The sequence below is a fragment of the Periplaneta americana genome, chromosome 8, assembly GCF_040183065.1.
Source record: "Periplaneta americana isolate PAMFEO1 chromosome 8, P.americana_PAMFEO1_priV1, whole genome shotgun sequence".
NCBI lineage: Eukaryota > Metazoa > Arthropoda > Insecta > Blattodea > Blattidae > Periplaneta > Periplaneta americana.
In genome coordinates this window covers 155,923,305-155,945,530 of record NC_091124.1, presented here as the reverse complement: position 1 = coordinate 155,945,530, position 22,226 = coordinate 155,923,305, and the positions used below count along the sequence as shown (strand labels likewise).

The 22,226-nt window shown below is 36.2% G+C and overlaps 1 protein-coding gene and 1 non-coding gene across 2 annotated transcripts in view; both read right to left on the bottom strand.

Annotated features, from left to right (window-relative positions):
- Positions 1-2,358, bottom strand: part of LOC138705176 (juvenile hormone esterase-like) — an 89,148-nt gene extending 86,790 nt beyond the window's left edge. The window contains exon 1 of the mRNA XM_069833881.1: positions 2,138-2,358. Coding sequence (XP_069689982.1) covers positions 2,138-2,329 — 192 coding nt within the window. The 5' untranslated portion in view covers positions 2,330-2,358. The remainder of the gene's footprint in view (positions 1-2,137) is intronic.
- A 14,795-nt stretch (positions 2,359-17,153) lies between these two features.
- On the bottom strand, positions 17,154-17,226 carry TRNAN-AUU (transfer RNA asparagine (anticodon AUU)). Its single transcript has one exon. It is a non-coding gene; the product is annotated as a tRNA-Asn (tRNA).
- Positions 17,227-22,226: the final 5,000 nt, after the last annotated feature.

Here is a 22,226-nt window from a genome sequence, read left to right as displayed (position 1 = left end):
ATTTTTACACCTCTTTGAAAGATAAATGTCTATTTTTTATATTTCCATTTCGTAGAATATTCTGGCCACGAGACATAATCGTATACTTTGTTTTTTCCGGAGTTTACTTCCAAACCTATCGCTTTACTTGCTTCAAGTAAAATTTCCATGTTTTGATTTAAGCCTTTTAACACAGAAAATTAAGAAGCATGAGGAATCTATTGCTCATAAGGATGCTTGCCTAGATTTATCAGTCCTTGGAAGAAGAGAAATAAGATAACAGCTTACCTCAGCTTAGAGGCAGAGTATTGAAAGACAGAATAATAACGTAAGAAAAAATCGCTATGTTCTTTCAAAGATAATTGATCATCATCATCTGGCTCATTTTAAGGTCATTATCTACTTTAAAGAAGTGTAGTATTTTTTTTAATTATCAGAAATGACATATTCTTTAAATTGTTGGAAATTTATGTAATATCATAAAAGCAATGAAGCCCTTGTCATTTTAGGCACGAACCGCCACTGACTAACAATAATAATCAAACAACACATAAACACCAATAAAAAGTTATTCACACCTCATTTATAATTTATTAACATTTCACAGAGTTGTCAAAACCTCATCAATATTATTCACAAATCAGTTATAATACTAACAATACTCAACACACTCACGACCGGACAATTACAAAATCATTCACACATAACACGCAACGCAGCCACTACTGTAAAAATACAGGCCAGTTCTGAACTCAGTTCTAATTACTTACAATAAAATTGTCAAGTCACAACTGCATCAATACAAAATTATTCTCATGTATGATATGGTACTACAGAAGCAATGTTGATGCCATAGGTTTCAAGAACGATTGGCACACCGTCAATGTGCAATAATAATAATAATAATAATAATAATAATAATAATAATAATAATTTTATTTAACCTAACAGAGTTAAGGTCATAGGACCTTTTCTAACACTCAACTAGGAGTAAAACTACGATACAAAGAACATTAGACCTATAAATGCAACAAATATAGTACATAAAAATTGAAAGAGATAATCCTGTTATAACTTATAACCTAAATTTTATTTAGGTCTATCGCTAGTGCGGTGTGGTTGCTGTTAAGATATTCAAGGGTATCGCGATGGAGTTTAAAGGGCGATAAAGTCCTGAACATGACTTGTTTTGGAAGGAAAGTAAAGCTATTGATTCAGTGTTAATATGCAGTATTTACGTCACATGAAAGAACCCTGTCCCTCAAAGAGCGCTCCAAAAAGAAAGTCTGTCATTTCTCGCCCACTTTGAATTTCGGCTTTGAATAATACCTGTATTTTAAAAGGTCGTTACATAAAATGTTGCTACTACTACTACTACTACTACTACTACTACTACTACTACTACTACTACTACTACTACTACTACTACTACTACTACTACTACTACTACTATATAAATTGTAATAATATATACTTAATAAACTCATAATTATATTAATATTTTACTGCTCCAACTTCTCCATTTCCTTGAAGTGAATTGCGAAATGTTGTTGTTGTTTTCTAATGCCAGGCGTTTGACAATAAAGTTATTTGACCTCTTGCACTCCAATATTTTTCAAAGATTTTATCATGACCAGCCAACGAAGCACAGATTTTGAGGTGTTCCGAATCCATTTCTTGGTTTGAGTTGCACAATGGGCAGTTAGGGGACTGATATATTTCAATTCTATGCAGGTGTTTAGCCAAACAATCATGGCCTGTTGCCAATCTAAATGCAGCTACAGACGATTTTCGTGGTAAATCGGGAATTAACTGTGGATTTTGATGCAGAGAGTTCCATTTTTCCCTTGGGATTGTGTTATCAAATTTTGTTTGTTGAAGTCTAAGTATGTAGATTTAATAAATCTCTTCACAGAGTAATACGTAGATTTAGTAACAGGTCTGTAAGTAGCAGTGTTGCCCTTCTTTGCTAAAGCATCCCAGGATTCCACAATGGGATGGTATCGATTGGAATATAATTCTTTTATTGAGTGATATTAATTGAGAGAGCATTTTAGTTATTTCTGCTGTTTGAGATGAAGGTGTGTGTTTAGAGACGACTGATAGAGAATTGCGAAATGTAGACTACTATGTTGTCATAGCTGATGATGTAACTTACCTTGAATCGAAGTGGTCCTATCGGAGGTGCAGCATACGGCATTCCCCTGAATGAGCAGAAATTTCGTCCATTCCTCGACGTCATCTGGGAGCCTTGCACGGATCCATGCCGCTTGGAGACGAGGCATTGCCCCTGCGCCTGGTAGAAGAGCAGAGCGGCGAGACAGCAACACCACAGTTGAAGCATCATCATGCAAATGTGTATCTGTGGCGATAGTCGCAGCACACAGAGTGCGCCTTAGACTCCGCCCATTACGAGTTCACCAAACGTAGGCCACTTGATTGTACGTTCAAGTGGCGACAACTTTTTTGGTTGCCAGATGAGTGGAGATATCGCTGTATTTGGCGGATAAAATTGAGTTACTATTATCTGCGTATTTCGAACTGGCGGATCAAGGTCACGTACAAACGTACAAATGTACAAACCATGCACGAGTCACTGAACTGAAGTACTGGTAATTCCGGCTGTCCCAGCTGACTTTAAGTGAGGAGAATGGTCCAGGATTGGGGTAAGCACACGTGGCAAATGCAGTCCATTGCTTGACCTAGAGCCGCCAGTTCGAAATGCACAGATAATACTAGACTTTGGTAGCATATTATGCAAAATAAACACTGAAGTCTATGCACAAAGTGTACAGAAATATGGAAAAAATTTGATTATATACAGTATACATATTTACAATTAATGTAATTATAAAGACATACGCTACTATGGACTGAGCGTTAGCGACTTTAAATGTAGGGGATTTACTTCGATCCCTGGAAGATAACTGTAGAATTATCTTCATTTCGTAGGGCCGAGAGCTTATCTTGAGTTTATCCTCTGTTATCCTGCACCATGCTGATCATATGACCACAGAATCCCGTTATTACTTGTCCTTGAAAAGTATGAGGATGTAAAAGGAGAAACGACTGAATCTTTAAGAAACTATGATTATGATGATAATGATGGCGATGATAATGACGGTTACTGCGGTAGAGATGATTAATACCTCATATCCATCCATTTCGAAGAACATGTGACACTTTTGCTTTCTTTTTTATTTCTCATGCCATCCTACTATATCATCTGATTGAGATTCTGGCTGATATGTGCATCTACTTTCAGACAGTACATCTCACTTGGAGATATGCGTCAGAGGGAGAACAATAAAATTATTGTTTTTATGCATCTGAAGTCTGACTAGTGTAATTCGTAGCTAGTCGGCGATGTATGCAATGGAGGAGAAAAGGAACTGGCCACCCTTCCTCTTCGGACAGTTAACTAAACAACAACATCCGACTATGTAAAGTGGATATGAAGCGCCATCATCGTCGGCGGTACTGAGGTTACTATGCTAGTCAGAGGTTCGTGGGTTAAAACTTGGCCAAAAGCGGTCTATTTTAAGGGTACTACGAGGGGAAATTTCAATTTTTTAAACTAGTCAACAAGAAGTCTCAAATTTTGTACTGTTATTATGCTGTACATAAATAGTGTGTAGGCCTATATAAAATTTGATCAAATTTAGTTTAAAAATGTCTAAGTTACTAACAATTTTGTAAAATTAAATGACTTGAAAAATCACTATTTCTTTCACAAATTTTAACATTTTTGCCTGAAATTTCATTTTTATAACTTTTAAACCTTTCCAAACAAAACTTACTATCCAGGTTTTTTTATTAGTTTCTCCCAAAAATAATAACAAATATGTTGTATTGTCATCCTAAAAACAGTAAAATAATTAGCAACTGTTGCAAAAACAAATTAATATTTTATCACTTAAAGAAAATCCTGATAGTAAGTTTTGTTACACACATGTTCAAAAATTCTCACAAAAATCATGCATGTAGTACAAAATTTGTAGAAGAAATAGCAATTTTAGTAACACAAAATGTGCAAAAATTAAAAACTGAGAAAAATTAGTTTTCAATTTTAAATACCTACACAGAACACGTAGCCTTTTAAAAATGGCCACCGTAACAAGCAAATGAGAGGCATAAGTCATGAGACTTGGCCCAGAGCTTCCTTACACCATAAAAAATGTTTAATGCTTAAAACGAAGGCAGTGTTTCTGTATTAATTTCTATGTTTCTAAAGCTAAAATTTGGTCAAGTCACCCGTGGGAACGGAAATATTTAGGCTTCGCCAGAAAAATAATTTACCCAATGAATTAGAAAAATTTTTATATAGGTCCTACTAATGTTGATAATTCAGTTAATTATATAGCCAATCACAAGAAAAATATTCTTGCTCATAGCAATATTGCCGTTCGATTAATTTTTTTATGAGCAAGTTCATCCCAGTGGTCAAGATGTCAGTTTACGGTGTGAAAAATAGTCCATTTTAAGAAAAAAGGGAAGAAGTATGCTATGCAATATACCTTATAAACTCTTCTGTAAAAAAAACCTTCTCCCCCTGGCGCAAAAACTGAAATGGCGCCCCTTCTGCGAAACCAGACCGCTCCGTGCGTCGTCAACTGTCAATTGCGGAATGCTATGGAATGATAATATAATGGAGATCTGACAAAATGTTGTTGATAACTAACATGTGGAATTGGGAGAATTCAAAGAAAATCGCAACTGCGATCTCAGCCGTCACAAGCGTAGCTAACTTTGGATATTTCATTAAAAAAATCAGACATGACCAATATTCGAACCCTGCCATCGCATGGAAGAAGTTATCTATGAATTCTGTTCACAGTGAATCTAAAAATCTGTATAGAGCAATGGCGTCAAGCTCGAACTCCCAGAACCCCACAGGAAACAAACAAACAAACGCTGTCGATACTCTCCAACATGATAACAGTGAGTTCGAGCAATATGCAACCTGTTCACAATAATGTCAATTCTCGTACTTCTGGAAGGTCATTGTCATCACTAAGAAATCGTATCTTAGGAACAGCTCAGGGGAGGAGCCTCTGAATTGAATGACTGTCAAGTGCATACAGTACAATCGTACATGAGAAAGTTCCGCAAATGAAAATGATGTGGTCAAGGAACTGGCTAAGAAAAGCAGATGTTTGAAATACACTGTACGCTATCCGGCTTAAAAGTATAAAAGAAAAATGGCCTCTGTTATTTCGTCACAATTTATTTTTTTTTATTTCAGCGCATAAATACGAGGGTTGTAAATAAAGTAGTGGCAACATAGATAATACGAACATAGTAGTGAACTTACACGGAAAATATATTTACATCCCTTCAGTGGTGGTTCGTGGCTGGAAATGAGAGTGTGCTACAATATGGGGAATTCACATTTAAAAAGTCGTTAAAATTTGGTTTATCTACTCACCAGTGGAGTAGTGTGAAGTCCACGCTGCAGAAGCTGTCAATCAGTGTTTCTAACACATAAATTGTTTCCCTGTCAGTCTAACATCTGGAAATTCGTCAGAATCCGTCAAAATTAAAAAAAAGACCCACTCGATATATCTATATACAAATGAAAGCAAATATTAACGAAACTTCCTTACTAATCTTGATTAAAATAATAATAATTCAGCCACATCATCTGCCTCTAGTTCTGCAGTTGATGTGCTGGGTTGGTCTGCGCTCCCCCAAAAATTAAACAATTAAAAATGATAGCAGCTAAAAAATCAAAAGATGATGTAAATCGTAATTTCCCCCAGAAAATCCGTTATCCGTCAAAGCCAATCTTTTTCCGTCCGCTAAATTTAAATTTCGTCTGTTTTGACTGAACTGACGGAATTTCCATACACTTGGCAACACTGCTGCCAGTTACTTTGGAGTTGAATCCCTCCATGTCGGCAACCACCAAACAAAATTTTAAATTCTTATGGCATTCCGGTGCATTTAGGCCGTCTGTCGGAAGTTTGAAGAAGTAGAATAGGAGTACAGCATCTTTTAATTAATTGTATTAAATATAGTACATATAAATTAGCTAATAATAAATGTTATAAACAATAGGTTTCAGTTTTACAGGAAAGTTTAATAATTAATAGCATAAAAATAAAATGGTCGTCCCTACATTCTGTGATCAGGACTTGTAAAATTGATACAACTCACACATACTACACTACTGCTTCTCAGAGATGTCGTGAAGTACGCGAAATTGTTTGTAGATTGCACAACCCATTTATACAAATAGTCACTCACTCCTGATTGGTTGTAGATTTTATAAAACGCTAATGCGAACGCGTCATTTCAACTCGCTGCTTTTCCTTGCAGTTCACACTGTTTATAATGGGAAACCATAGATTACGTCATACATAAAGAGAATGTAAGCTCTGTGCGCATGTGCAAGTTTCGCCGCAAATCACTGCAGTTCATTGCGATAAGGAAGTCAGCACACATTACCGACTGGGACTTGCAGACGATGCACAAGGTATGGGCAATAATACTGGGTGTTCAGTTCAAAATGTTTCATGGCTCGCTGTATGTCGTCATGTGGCTAGCCGATGAGCCTAGAAAATTCAATCTTCCTACACTTACGCAGAGGCGTATTACCTAAATGCGAGAGAAGTTGCCTAACAAGTACGGCGTTCATTCTGAAGATTACTTACCGATACGTACGGTAACGCCAGTAGTGGCAAGAATGTGAACTGTTTGGAAACACGTACTGAAGTGAGTTTTTTTTCTTACTGTCGGGATATGGGGAAAGGGTTAAGACGATTACTTACGTATTTGTTAACTTGGACGGTCAACATGGACACGGAGCATTTTGATTTGTGTTGTGGAATGTTGCCGTACGCAATCGATGATAACAAATACCCTGCATACGACTTGCCCGCGCAAAATACAGTTCGAAAGGGGTTATGGTAGCACACAGACTTTACAGACCGCCATCTGTTGCTACGACATTCAAGTTATACCGTACACGTTCTCAAGTTCAGATTGAACGCCTTGATTAATAGGCAACTTCTCTGACATAAAAGCTGAAACTCGCTTCAAATCGCTGACTCACAACAGTGACGTCATGACACACTTTGAAATGAACACCCAGTAGTTCCTGATTCTTCGCGCATTGGAACCCGTAACACGAATGAAAGAAAGAAAACTCAAATAAGATTATGATAGGGACAGAAAATTAACTGTGTCCTGCAGCACTGCAGCACATAAAGAGCGGCCGCCACTGCATCCCTTCCTATATCTTTTACCAAATCCGTGGTAACCGTTGAATGCCATTAGCGAGGTTGTTTCGGTTGATCTCTCTGATGGACTGCCCTACTACAGGAAACACTGATGCAATATCTGGAAACCTCTTACATCTAAATGGTTCTTTCAACCGTAGAAACAAGTCATAGTCACAAAGACCCATGTCAGGGGAATACGGAGTATGTTCCAATACTTTCCAATCCCATATCTGTAGCAATTTAACCACTGCTCCTGCGACATGACAACGAGCATTATCATGCAAGATGAAAGGTAAATTATCTCTCAGGAGATGTGACGTTTGCGTTGCATAGCTGAACGTACTGTAGGCTGTGTTCAAGAAAATGTTGGTACTACGCTGCATTGACATTTTCGTCTTGAAGTATGGCATGGCTAATGATAACACCTTCACTGTCGTATGCCACTATCAGCATGACTTTCACTATAGAGCAGTGGTGGTCAGCACTCGCTGAATTGTGCAATGGGTACGCGGTGCCTTCCCGTGTGCACTGTCGTGCAACAGGGAGAGATAGAGAGCATACCCGCTAGCAGCTACGAGAGCACTATAGTGCCCTGCGTTTTTCGCGGGTAAGAGAGGCTAGCCCCAGCGTGCTCTGTGCTGACGACCCCTGCTCTAGAGAGTTCATATCACCTTTTTTTTGACTTGGTTATCCTTTTGTAGTACCATTCATTAGCTTGACGCTTTAGTTCAGGCTCGTATTCCCATGCCCACGTCTCGTCAACAATACGTTGCAGAAATACATCTCCTTTGTTGTGGTATCTCTATAGATGGAGTTGAGCTATTGAGTATCGGTGCCACTTCTGTGCTTCTGTCAGGTTATGAGGAACCCAGTGTGCTGCAATTTTTCTTATTTGGAGGTTTTTCTTCAGTATGTGCCACACAGTTTGATGACTGAGTCCAACCTTGATGGATAATTCTCATTTAGTCCAGCGATGGTCAACAGCAAGGAGGCCTCGCACTAACTCCACTTGTTCGTTTCAAATGAACGGGCGACCTGTGCGAGTTACATGTTCCGTCTCATTCCGAACGGCACGAAATGCAGAGACTCGTCCGTCCGACACGATAGTGCATCGTTGCCACCAGCTTCATGTAACCCTTGATGACATTGACGTGCATTTCTACCACGGGCTACCTCGATTTTTATCCACGATCGCTGCTCAAGTTTAATAAACATGCTTTAGAGCAGTTAAAAATAATGCCCTACATTTAACTACACAATAATATCTGTTCTCATAGCAACCGGTTTTATCATTCAATACATTGACAATATCTCCAATTACGATCACCAGTTGTCTCGTATCGGATGCGAATGCGCATGACCCATTCACGGCAATGTTGCCGCTACTTTATTTACAATCAATGTATATTTTATTTCGTCGCATAAATGAATGTAATGAAAATTTAAATATAATATGCTCGCCTATTCTTGACATCCCATGCTCCTCAAGTATTGATTGATTGATTGATTGATTGATTTATTGATATAGTTCACAAGTAAAAAACTTAATAATATAACAAAAGATCTATAAACAAATGTAGTTCTACATACTAAATATACAATTTCCTAGACTCATTATTTTAACGCAAATCTCAATAATTTATTGGTTCAAACTTGCACTTACGTCTGGTTTTAGTGCAGGTTTAAACCAATAATGATAACCATTAAGACATTAAACCTTATTTATCTGCTCCTTTTCACAATTTAATTGTAATTATTTAGGTCTTACATTACATAATAACTTATTATTCCAAAAAAATGTGATCAGATGTCGACATAATATAAGTCATGAACCTGAATTAGCTGACTCGATACATTCTATATGTAGGTTAATCTTTATTTCTTACAATATTTCCTTGTCAGCAGAAACGTTTGCGTAACTTCAATGAAGACTATCACATACCAGCTTAAACACAAACTTGCCAAGTTGCTTACATAATCAACCTCAATTTAGTTTCATAATTGTGTCTCATGTACTCATTATCAATTCATTACTATTATAATGCCTACTAAATTTATTATAAATGCAGTATTATTGAAATTAAAACATATTAGTAAAGCAGTTTATAAAGTCAAAATTATCTTCTGAACCTTTACTAAATACGAGTAATATAGCTATCGGAATACATTAATAACTACCTTAATTCTCTATTTTCAATTTTTATTATTTTAAAACTTTGACGTAATTCTATCTTATTTACAAAACCTGTCTGCTTATCTAATTTAATTAATAATATGTGTTTCTAATTTTAGGAAAATTTAGTCTTAGCTGATGCCTATCTCTTAGTAGGTAGTTTCGTTCAGTATCTATAGTTTTGATTGAATCTACTTTATTTCTGATAGAGTTTCTATTTGTCAATTTACCTGTTAATAACTGTTCGTCACCTTCTTCTACTCCATCGGTCGGTAACGCACAGTTCCTCCATACTGTAGCACTTCCTCTCGCGCACTCCGGACTACCAACGGCATGTGGCATTCTTATAAATTGATCGCTGACTTTGCCGGTTGATCCACAATCGCTTCTCCTTGTTGAGTTTTCACTTGCGCGCCTCAGCCTACCCTCACTGGTTGTTCTCTCAGTCTGTGCCTCAGCTCCCCAAACAGCATCTTCACTGGTTCCTGCATCTTCTTCAATACTAGGTTGTCCTTCTTCACTCTTCTTTCTTCTAATGCTCCTCAAGTATTGCATACGAGATATTCGTTCGAAGTGTATTGTTCATACTAATTCAAGGTGAATAGTTTCTTGCGTGTTTGTCCATACCACTTCTTCATATTATAATTTTTTTACTGTACCCATTTCTGTTTATTGCATTTTTAGTAGACCTACCTCACATGTAGGCTATGTTTTTATTCCAATACCTCTATGAGAATGAAGATAGATGTAATAAACGTGTCACAAAATTCATTCTGCAGTCCACAGCTGTAACATTCTGCAGCGCTTGTAATTCGTATATTTCGAGATTTTGTTCCTTCAGCCCATAATTCAAGGAGGAAGGTTGATGTTTCAGTATAATATTCGAGAATATAATGAGTAGAGTCTTGTGTTTGGTTATTTTTATTACAAGTTAGGTATACATCGATCATACTAGCTCGCCAAGTTGCAAGTCAATAGTTCACGCTTCAGTGAGCCAAACAGTCTTCTCACATGCACCGATATTGTGTGTCTACATCTCTTTTTTCGTGTGTCTGTGTGTGTAAGTCGGTGAACAACAGGAATACCACTTGGATTTAATAACAATAACGAAATATGTGGTATGAAAGTTGATCTCAAATTTTTTTTAACTGTACTGGCATGTGTTGATAACGCATTGCGAATATGCATTACTGTATCCTTGCCGAGATAGCATAATGCTGAATTTGTAGCCGTATGGACTCAACGACAAATGTTTTTCTCTTTCCTTTAGTTGGTGACATATTTAGTCCAATAATGAGTTCTGTTTAATTCAAATTGTAATTATAAGTAATGACACATTAAAATTTTGTTTTACAGTCAGGTTTTGAAAACAAAACAAAGCAAAACAACAAATTTTGCCTGCGCATTTGCCTCTACGAACCACTTGGTACATTTCGAAGTGAACAGAAACAGTAGATTTAATTGATAAAGATTAAAGTTAACTGGCTGCGTTCGATATGTTTGCAGTTTTCTATAGATGATAGCAATCACCTTCCTATGTAAGACAATTGAACAGGTTATCTTAAGTTTATATAACTACATCTCAGGTGTTTTGCAGCTGCTGCCGCCTTCCTGTCCCTAATCGTCACTGATCTCTATCTAGAGCAGCCATCATCAGCAGAGAGCATCCTGGGCTACCGTCTCTTACCCGCGGAGAATACAATGCACTATGGTGCACTCGTAGCTGCTAGCGGGTATGCTCTCTACCTCTTCCTGCTGCACGACGGTGCACACGGCACGTCTCCGCTTACCCTTTGCCCATTTCAGCGAGTGCTGACGACCACTGATCTAGATCATCTTTCTCATGAAGATTCCTGGCAATCATGGCGCATCTGATTCACTCAAACCACGTACCGTAACTATGTTCTCCTGGGTCTTCTCCGTAACCCTCTGCTATCTCGAATCCACTGGAACATTCTTGTAGGCCAACTCAGTTGTTTCATCCCTATAAGTTGTCCAAACCAGCTCACACGCGAAAATTCTCGTGGGGACACAGAAAAAAAGTTTTTTTTTTTTCCACCATGTTATTAATTTTGGTCACTCGAGCGCCATTACGAGACCGTAAAATAAGTTTTCCCGGGATATTTTACACAAATAAAACGCAATTTTATCAGAAAAATTTCTTGAACAGACACAGAAATTGTTGACCTATTTTTCAACATATTCCCCACTGAAATTGAAACATTTTTCATACTATAGGATAAACAGAGAGGTGCATACCGCTGTAACACACTAGTTCCGATCCCAGACAGCATCTTTCTATGACATAGGGATACATAAATTGCTCCCACAATATGACAAATGTCTCAATTATGTTGAAAAATAGCTCAACAATTGTTGCATATTTCTCAATAAATCTTTCCATTAAATTGTGTTTTCTTTCTGTAAACGATCCCAAGAAAACTTACTTTTTTACGGCCATAATAATTACGCACGAGTGGCCAAAATTTGTGTAAGCAATTTTTTTCACATTATTAACATGGTGGAAGAAAAAAAGATTAACTGTTTTATCTTCCCCATGGGAATGTTTGCTTGTAAGTTGCTTTTCCTCTATACGATCAATTACAGTCTCTTCAGCATTCATTCGCTTTCTTTTTTTTTTAATTTGGTTACTTTACGTCACTTTAGCAACACCTATGGTTATCTAGCGTCTGAGTGAGATGAAGGTGATAATGCCGGCCAAATGAATCCAGATCCACCGCCGAAAGTTACCCACAGTGGAAAAACCTCAACCAGGTAACTTGTCCCAACCAGAATTTGAACTCGATCGCGCTTGTTTTACGGTCAGGCATGCTAACAGTTATTCCACAGTGATGGATTCGTTTTCTAATCTCGTCATTCCTAATCTGTTCTAATCGTGACACCGTTTCATTTCTTCTTAAATAATCCATTCCCAGTGCCAAGAATATTCGTTTGCGATCAGCATTCAGTGTCTATACTTCACTGTTATAAGCAGAGCCCAGTCAGAGCGGGTAGAAGAGAAAGTGACGTTACTTCCTCTAGTTCAGTGGTTCGTCGCCGAGTGGCGCTAGCCATATATCCCGTCTCCAGTTTCAGGATCGCTATTCGAGCGAATGCAAAAGGATTTCAAAAGTAACCCATTAGATAAGAATGCATTGTAGAGTACTTTATTAAAATATTTCACTTGTTTAAAAATGTAATATTACTACATTAACAAATTATGAGTTATATAACACAGCCCTGAATAGTAAATATAATAATAAACCGAAGAAAGTACAGTTTCACAAAACTGAACATTTTTATGGCACTATAAAGAACGCATTGATATGAAATTATAGTTTTTATGCACAAGAAAAATGTAATATAATAAAGGAGACATTTTATTTTCACCTATAGTTTTTATTTACTATTATTGCCATTATTACTATTTACTATTATTTAGTTGCGGTTGTATCTGGTTTATGCGTAATTCAGGGGAACAAGAAATATTACGTGCAACTTAGACTCATCAATTAAGCTTCGATATTATATCTATGCTAATATAAGTCTTGCTCTTTTGAAATACCTAGATTATTTTATATTTTGTAAAATTAAAACAATTTAGTAGCACGGTATTAATTGGTTGTATGCTACTTATTGGAGAATATTAAATTAACGACTTTTCCATGAGATCTATTACTTTCTCATATGCTCGATTAGAAACCTCTTATGATGTGGAAACGTAATAAACAAATGTAATAAAATTGTAAACCAGATTAAGTTGTAGCCTAGATGCAAAGTAGAATTATACTGTACTTTTGTTACCGAAGTAACTATTATGTTAATTACGACTAAAGTGCTATTATTAAAAATAAAATAATTAATAATTAACATGTATATTTCATAAAGTAGAAGCTAAGTGCTTGGATTCAATTAGGAATTCACAATTAGCACTTTAATACAGCACATTTTTAACCGGCACATAGATTGAAAAATGTTCATATGCAGAAAGTCTATGGTGACCATCACAAGATAATCATTTTCTAATTCCAAAATGTCGCTCTAGAGGATCCTGGTTAAATTTTTCTGTCAGAATATATTTAAATCTGCTATCCCACAAGAATTAATGTATTTCGTGAGTGCTCTGAATTGTCACTTTAAATACATAATTCAATGGTTCTTTTTATTGCCAATTACGTGTAATATATTTTCTAAAATCATGTAATGCTAGGATCCTTTGTACAGCGAAAAGTGGGAGTCTTTGAGTTCAGCGTATCTGTAAGGTCGTTCGTTCACCTTGTAAATTATATTGTATTTTCACTTCCCTCGAACACATCAGAGTTTAGGACTCTAAAAAATGTATCGATTTTGAAAAACTCACACTAAACAGCTGAAATGCTGGTCTGGGGTTCATTCGCTGGAAGGAATTACGGTCAATGTAACTAGATATAATTTTGGGCATTCAGGTGTGGAGTAATGGCACATAAATACACACAAGCGCAAGATTAGCTAAGGTGTTCTTCTGATTTTCGGTTGTCACATCCAATAAATTTTTTACTCGGATATTTAACGATGCTGTATCAACTACTGGGGTATTTAGCGTCAATGGAATTGGTCATAGCCAGATGGTATTTGGTAAGGGTACATTGTTATGAGAAAGGATTGTTGTCCTCTCGGTTGGATATTTTCTTTTCTTTTCTTTTTTTTAAGATATCGAGGCAAGTTTGGGAAATTATGTGTTATGGCATACGGTCTTGGTCGCCAGTTCTTGCGTGGAAGTCCTAACTCTTTACCGGAAATAATAAATTTATCGGCTCTTACAATAAAACCGCAGAAAAATGGATATCACAGATAGATGAATGAGCATACAGTTTTCTGTCTTCGTGAAATTGCTCTACACCACTTCTGAAAAATAGTCTAGTCTTTGGGTGGATAAAAGAAACGTCTCTTCCTTACAGATTATATAATCGGATTTACATCAAGAACAAAAAAATTAGGCTTATTACTACTCGCTGAAATAAACGGCACAATAAAAATCATCCGAACACCACAACAAATATCTCCTTAATTCCATAACAGAACGAGTTCTATCTGCTCTGTCCACTGTATTAAGAGTAAAACTGGAGTCTTAGAACTATCGCCACGCCAATGTTTCGCTCAGTTCCCGTGGCGACGCTAGGGGGTTTAAAAGTCCCATTAGACCCTTGCCGAGTTACCACACTTTCTATTCTAAACGCTCTGGCCCAGTGTTTAGTGAACATACCTATACTCTCCAGTAGTTTGTGCAACGAACGAAACGGCAAGGTTCCAGCTTCTGATATTGGGTGTATATAAACTTGTACAATGAGCTTACGAAAGAAACTAGTGTATTCGTCTGCAGGACACTGTTTCAGGAAATTATAATTTTTATAGCTATTTTAAGGAAAAAAATGTAAGATTCTTTATAATTTTGAAAAAGAAAGAAAATGTGATATATGGATGCGTGTATTGGCATGATTTTCGTGCACAAAAACATGCAAACCTTTACTAATTGTAATTGAGTCAAATGAGGTGGGGTGGGTTGCGTGTTTGTGTTTTTAATTCTATGTTTCAATTTCCTATACAGATCGGCTAAGAGCAGTTTCAATCAGACTACTAAATCGACAGTTAACTATGTTGCCATAGGTACTCTATTATCTTCTGCGCTGACTACTCGTATATCGAACGTACCGTGTGCGTGTGCTATCATCTACACGCCATAGCACAGCTAACCTCTTTCCTTCACTGGCCTTAAGTTATAAGTTTTTACAACATAGAACAGTCTCGATCAGTGCTTTGCCTTCATGGATTTCTTCTAGAAAAATTTTTATCGCAAAAGATTGATTTTAGAGATATGAAAATCTCAGGTTTGTCATCTGAATTAACTCTGTTTTAGTGCATTAATTTTCATTCCATACTTCTGATATTGCCTGTAAAGTCTTTGAACCATAAATTCATAACGTGAAGTTAATACTATAATTAAATGATTTTTTTTATTTCTCCATATTGTTGTGGTTCTCCGTCATGTCCGCTAGAGGACACGCTTTCCAGTAGAAATACTTTCACGAATAGGCCTACAATAGATGGCAGCCTGTCGCGGAAAATGCGGAGTGAAAAATGAAGAGATCTTTATGTAGAGAGTAGCGCAACTGTTTTCTCTGCTCTCTATATACAAAGCTCTAGAAAAATGACCTCATAGTATATGGAAAATGATACTGAATAATTAAGTAGGATTGCGAAGGATACGAATGGTGACTCTTTTTTTTTTTTTTCCTATCTTAGCATTCCTGTTGCTTTACATTAAGCATTATTAATATAACTCAGCACAACCCAGGGCATGTGCATTTCGCTAATTCCGCCTTATAAACAAACACAGTATGGCTCTGTGCATCAGTGGTGGATTTTAGGCAACCAGCGAGAGCCGAAAGTTCGTAAAAGATATGACACCCTCCTGATACAATCCGGCACTGACCTTTCTGTCTGCTTGTATATACCGCACCAAAGCATAACTGTCTCAGCCGGGGAAGGTGGAGTGGGGAGTTAATGGGTGGTTTGCAGTGACTCAATCGAGTTATTAGCGGCCAGGCCTGGCTTAACATGATAAAAGGAATATTTCTATTTTTAGTAGTGACTGGGTGTTTCATGTGTTAAATATTGGAAACATTTTCATCTCCTCAGGTAACGTCATTTCAAGTTTTATTTCTTATACTTGGTTATTTGACGACGCTGTATCAACTACTGGGTTATTTAGCATCGATGAAATTGGTGACAGCGAGATGGTGTTTGACGAGTTGAGGCCAAGAATTTGCCATACCTGACATTCACTTTACGGCTGGGGAAAACCTCGGGAAAAACACAACCAGGTAATCAGCCCAAGCGGGAATCGAACTTACGTCCGAGTGAAGCTCTGGATCTGTTTCATTGTTGTTCGACTATAAAACTGTAAAACTAGGCAATAGAAACTATTTCATATTTTCAATAATATTGTACATAGAAGGCACTGATTTTTTGCACTCGTTGCTCCATTTACTTTTAAATACATCGGTATTGTATAAGCAACTTTTATTGTGATATTTAAAAAATGGTAACAATAAGTGCTTATACTCCTATGTCTATTCAACATATTCCGCGACAGTCCGAACCAGTTTGTATACGATATATAAGAATGTGTGTTTATACATGCGTATATATGTGCATGTGCATATGCAGGATGAAGGTAAAATAATTTTGCAAATGGAAGTGAACGATAGGGTACACTTAAATGAATATAAAACCTACATTACATTTTGTGTGAGTTAATTAGAGAATTGAGTTGGAAGTTTCACCAGTCTGACAATATCGCTGGTAACACACTTCTCTTTCTTCTCGAACTACAGATTTAAGACATCAACGAACTCAGGTCCGTCTTCCTAGGTGAACTACCTCCCACCTTTCTTTCTGGCTACAGTGTTGCAATCTGGTTGCATCGGTCAGTAACTTGAAATTAGTGGTTTTTAAATTAAATTTACACGAAAACCATTCACTCTATATCAAAATATGCCAAAGGGATAAATTATTCTTTATTGGATTTTCTATCTATATGGACAAAAGTCACGATCCTACTCACAATAGCTACCGAATAAGAGGATGTTAAACATTTGGGAAAATACTGTTTTTCTGAGAAAACTATGAACTTTCCATAATATGGTATTACGCTTTCTTGTTACGTGCAACATGAGCTATTCGCTCTGAAAATCTGCAGGGTTATTTCAATACCAACAATTTCGAGGGAAAAACTGTTCCGGGGCCGGGCATCGAACCCGGGACCTTTCGTTTAATGTACCAACGCTCTACCAACTGAGCTACCCGGGAACTCTACCCGACACCGATCCAATTTTTCCCTTTATATCCACAGACTTCAAAGTGGGCTGACAACCGTCAAGCAACCAACTTCGAGTGCACACTAACTCCGTGTGACTTAAATTGTGGTTTTCTGTTAACGACAGTGACGTGTATTATGCAAATCAAGGTTTCAGGCATAACTCCCTGTAAAGTTGATTTGAATAATTTCGAGGGAAAAATTGTTCCGGGGCCGGGCATCGAACCCGAACCTTTGGTTTAACGTACCAACGCTCTACCAACTGAGCTACCCGAGAACTCTACCCGACACCGATCCAATTTTTCCCTCTATATCCACAGACCTCATAGTGGGCTGACAACCGTCAAGCAACCAACTTCGAGTGCACGCTAACAATTTGATATCTTTAGAAAATATCTCAAATAGTGTCCTTCTTATTAAAAAGATAAATTACCTAAAGGAAGGAAGAGATCATATGCATAGAATAGACATTAGATTCTAAAAAATGAGGGGCGCAATTTTAATTTTTACGTGGAAGAACAAGATTTATTACGCAAGGACTTACAGGGTACCGGACATCGTATTCGTACTCCTTTCCTATTCCTTATCAAATGAAATATTTTTCATGCATAAACTAGGATAAATTTGACAGCTGGGGTAAACTTAACTCTCCCCCAAAATATTGAACCACGATATCACATGCATTTCGTATATTTTTAGAGTTCATTATCTTTCTTTATTGCTTAACGCCTGATAGGTACCATCGTATGTTTTTCTTGTATGATCAATGTAGCCCCACTTTACAGTATATTTCCACACACAGACCTAGTTTTAATTTTTTGTTATATATACGTCAATTAAATGCACTTGCTAATAATATGACTTGGTTCGAGTAAATGAAATGAACACACAATTTTATTGATAGCGAAATTTCAATTGCAATTAACGAGAAAGTTTTACTTCTACCTATTTACAATAGGTAACAACCACTAATATAGGAAAAGGTAACACATAGATTTCATTTGAGCAAATCATTAACTTTCTCGTCTTTTCTTTCATAAGCGTTTATAAATGTGGAATGTTCTAAAATAATTCACATAAGGTACAACACGGCTCTGTCAAAAATATAATGGACTACCTAAAGAAAGAAAGGAAGATGACAAAGAATGAGAAGGCAGGGACGGCCAGTGAAGTGATGATGATGATAATCATGATGCTTATGTTTAGGTTTATTTACCACTGTCATCTCTGTTGACAGCTAAGAACTTACGCTCTCTGCATTGAATAATTATTTATGATCATGAAGTTACACAGTTTTTTATTCAAGCTGCCTTTAATTACAAGTGTCAGTCACCTTCAGAATTAATACTATTTCAGCCATACATAATACTACATTAATTATTTATGATTTTATTACCAACAAAAGTTGTTAATAGTTACTGCAATAGTGGGGGGAAAACCGTACATTCTAGAAATACCCTGCACTTATATTAATCTCTGACATTTCATTTTCTTTAAGAGGAAGAGAACCCCAAAATTCCATACGTTCTTTCAACATATCTTGTTGCATACTGATGTTGAGAGGCATAATTCCATACGATGGAACAGACGGTGGTGCAGCATTGCCGAACTCCAGGTACGCAGTGTGAGTGTCATTAACATCAATTGGCTGCCACTCAACACCTTGCGGCACATCACCACCAGGTGGAGTTGGAGACCTGAAATCAACAGCATCGATGCTTTATTATATATGGATAAGAACTTATAATTAGACCATAAGTTAATAAATCGAATTAATTAATTTATTTATTTACACACTGAAATATGTCGCTTCATTTATTAGAATATTTCAATTCGATACTGTAAACCTCGGAGGTAAAAATAAGATTGTTTCCTTCATCATATTTACACTTCTGCCTAATCTTCTCCCTCCTACAAGTGACAGATTTTATCTCTGTGATAATGAATATAGTCTGTAACATGAGATTGAAGGACTTGCACGAAAATAAGATAAATTAGAGACTGCTTAATATTATTTTCTTGTTCTAATTGTATGAAAACTAGTGAGATAGGAACATAAACACTTATATTTTCAAGAAGGCTTCGCTCTGAAATTTAGTTCTCCATTATCACAAGACATGAACTCGGTCGTATTGCTTTTTTATGTAAAATTTCGTGTATTGCTTATTCTTCAATTTTGCGTTTTTGTTACCGGCGATAGGGCCTAAATATATTTTTACTTTAGAATGTATTCACAAGCAAAAGAAAAATACGATGACGAAGTTTTTAATAATATATATGTATATATATATATATATATATATATATATATATATATATATATATTTTTTATTGGAAAATGAAAGTATACGAAATCTCTACTAGCAAAGAATCAATTCATTCACTCAAACTTATAGCTACTACAAGTGATGACATTGAGGAAGAATGGAAAAACATCCAGAAAATAGTGAGTCTGGCAGCACAAGAAGCTGTGGGACTGAAGAAAAAGTTTAGGAAAAGAAAAGAACTAAAGATATGGAGTGAAGAAATAGAAGAATATGTAAATATAAAAAAAGAACTAAAGATATGGAGTGAAGAAATAGAAGAATATGTAAATATAAAAACAAAACCTAAAAACCTTAATAATCTCACAGCAGATAACAGAGAAGAATACAAGCAAGTCAGGATCAAAGCAAAAACGATGATTAAGAAAGCACATAAAGACTCGTGCGAATAATTTATAGGATATATTGAACATGACGTGTACGGCCGACAGTCATTAGTCTATAAAGTAACAAAATCACTTAATAGAAGTGAAAAAGATAATGTCGAAATCAACGCCATCGAAAAGAAGGTCTGGTTAGAACATTACAAAAATTGTGGTATAAGGAGGGAATAGTAGAAACAACTGAAACGTATGAACAAATATAGAGGAACGTCTAAAAGAGCTACAGAAGTAAAAATAACCGAAAAACCTTAGTATCAACAACATAAATAACGAACTATTGAAATATGCAAACACAATATTTCATCTTTGCCTTTTCTGTTTCTATAATATGTGTTGGAAACATTGTCAAATTCCAGAAAAATGGCGCCAAGCAAAGGTCATTTCGCTTTTTAAGAAAGGAGATAGTAAAAATCCAAATAATTGTAGAGGAATAACCCTGTTAGATACAACCTATAAGATTTATGCAAGAATGCTAAACGAAAGGGTAACAATTATTTTAGGACATTCTTGCAAAAATAGGATATCCTAAACACCTTCTGAAAGCTATAAAAAGCCTTTACAAAGAAACTTGCATAAGACTAGTCTTAGAAGGAAAACTGACAAGAAAATCCCACAAACAAAGATGTGAGACAGAGCTGCAGCATAACGCCAACCCTTTTTAACATATACATTGACGACACGTTTCGGACATGAAAATCTTATGCTGACCGAGGAATTTACCACAAAAATACTTTCCTAATCTCCCTTTTATACGCAGTTGATAAAGTAAAAATTCAAGACGGTGAAGACAAGCTCCTGAAATAAGTACATATCTGAAATAAAACAGCAAGATATATGTTTTTAGAATATCGATAAAAATAAAAAACCATGCCTTGAAAGAAAAATATCCCGTAAAGACTAAGATAGTAATATATGATTATGTATTAGAACAAGTGCAATATTTTAAATAGGGTAAACATTGGTAATTTCGTGGCAGTGGTTATTTCGTGATACTTTTTCTTTCCTCTTTTGTGAACTAACCAATGGCGTTACGAGATCCAAATTTCCGACAAGGGATTGCATATGTTGTCCAGTTTCCAGAAACATACACCTAAGCTTTGTGTGACTATTGTAGTTCTTTCAGTGAGCTTTTATGTTTGGAGAGAGCAAGTTGGCGTCGACTTCTCAAGCATACAAATTTTGTGGATGTTTGTAATTACATTACAGGCTTATTACTAAAGGTAAGCATATGATATCTGGTACAAAGATTTATTGTATCTTCATGAAATTTTAGGAAATGTTTTTGGAATTTTAGATACATCTGTAGTCGCCATACAGGCTTAGCTTTACTGATAGAAATCTTAGCTTTTTGAGGCGAAATTTTGTTGAGCATTAAGTGTTACTGTTGCTCCAAGATATTTGAACTTCTCCACCTCTTCAAAAGAAAAATTTCCAATTTTTATATTTCCATTTCATACAATATTCTCGTCACGAGACATAATCATATACTTTGTCTTTTCGGGATTTACTTCCAAACCTATCTCTTTACTTGCTTCCAGTAAAATTCCCGTGTTTTCTCTAATCGTTTGTGTATTTTCTCCTAACATATTCACATCATCCGCATAGACAAGCAGCTCATGTACCCGTTCAATTCCAAACCCTCTCTGTTATCCTGGAGATTCCTAATGGCATACTCTAGAGCAAAGTTAAAAAGTAAAGGTGATAGTGCATCTCCCTGCTTTAGCCCGCAGTGAATTGGAAAAGCATCAGATAGAAACTGACCTATAAGGACTCTGCTGTATGTTTCACTGAGACACATTTTAATTAATCGAACTAGTTTCTTGGAAATACCAAATTCAATAAGAATATCATATAATACTTCCCTCTTAACCTAGTCATATGCCTTTTTTAAATCCATGAATAACTGATGCACTGTACTCTCATACTCCCATTTTTTCTCCATTATCTGTCGAATACAAAATATCTGGTCAATAGTTGATCTATTACGCCTAAATCCTCACTGGTGATGCCCAATAATTTCATCTGCATATGGAGTTAATCTTCTCAAAAGAATATTGGACAAAATTTTGTACGACGTAAACAAAAGTGATATTCCTCGAAAGTTACTACAGTTAGTCTTGTCCCCCTTCATAAAGATAGGTACGATTATGGACTCCTTCCATTGTTCTGGTACAATTTCCTTTTCCCAAATAGCAAGTACAAGCTTATAAAATTTCGTTAGATCATGCGCTTCCACCCTCTTGTATTAATTGTGCTGAAATTTTGATTAATACCTGGAGATATAAT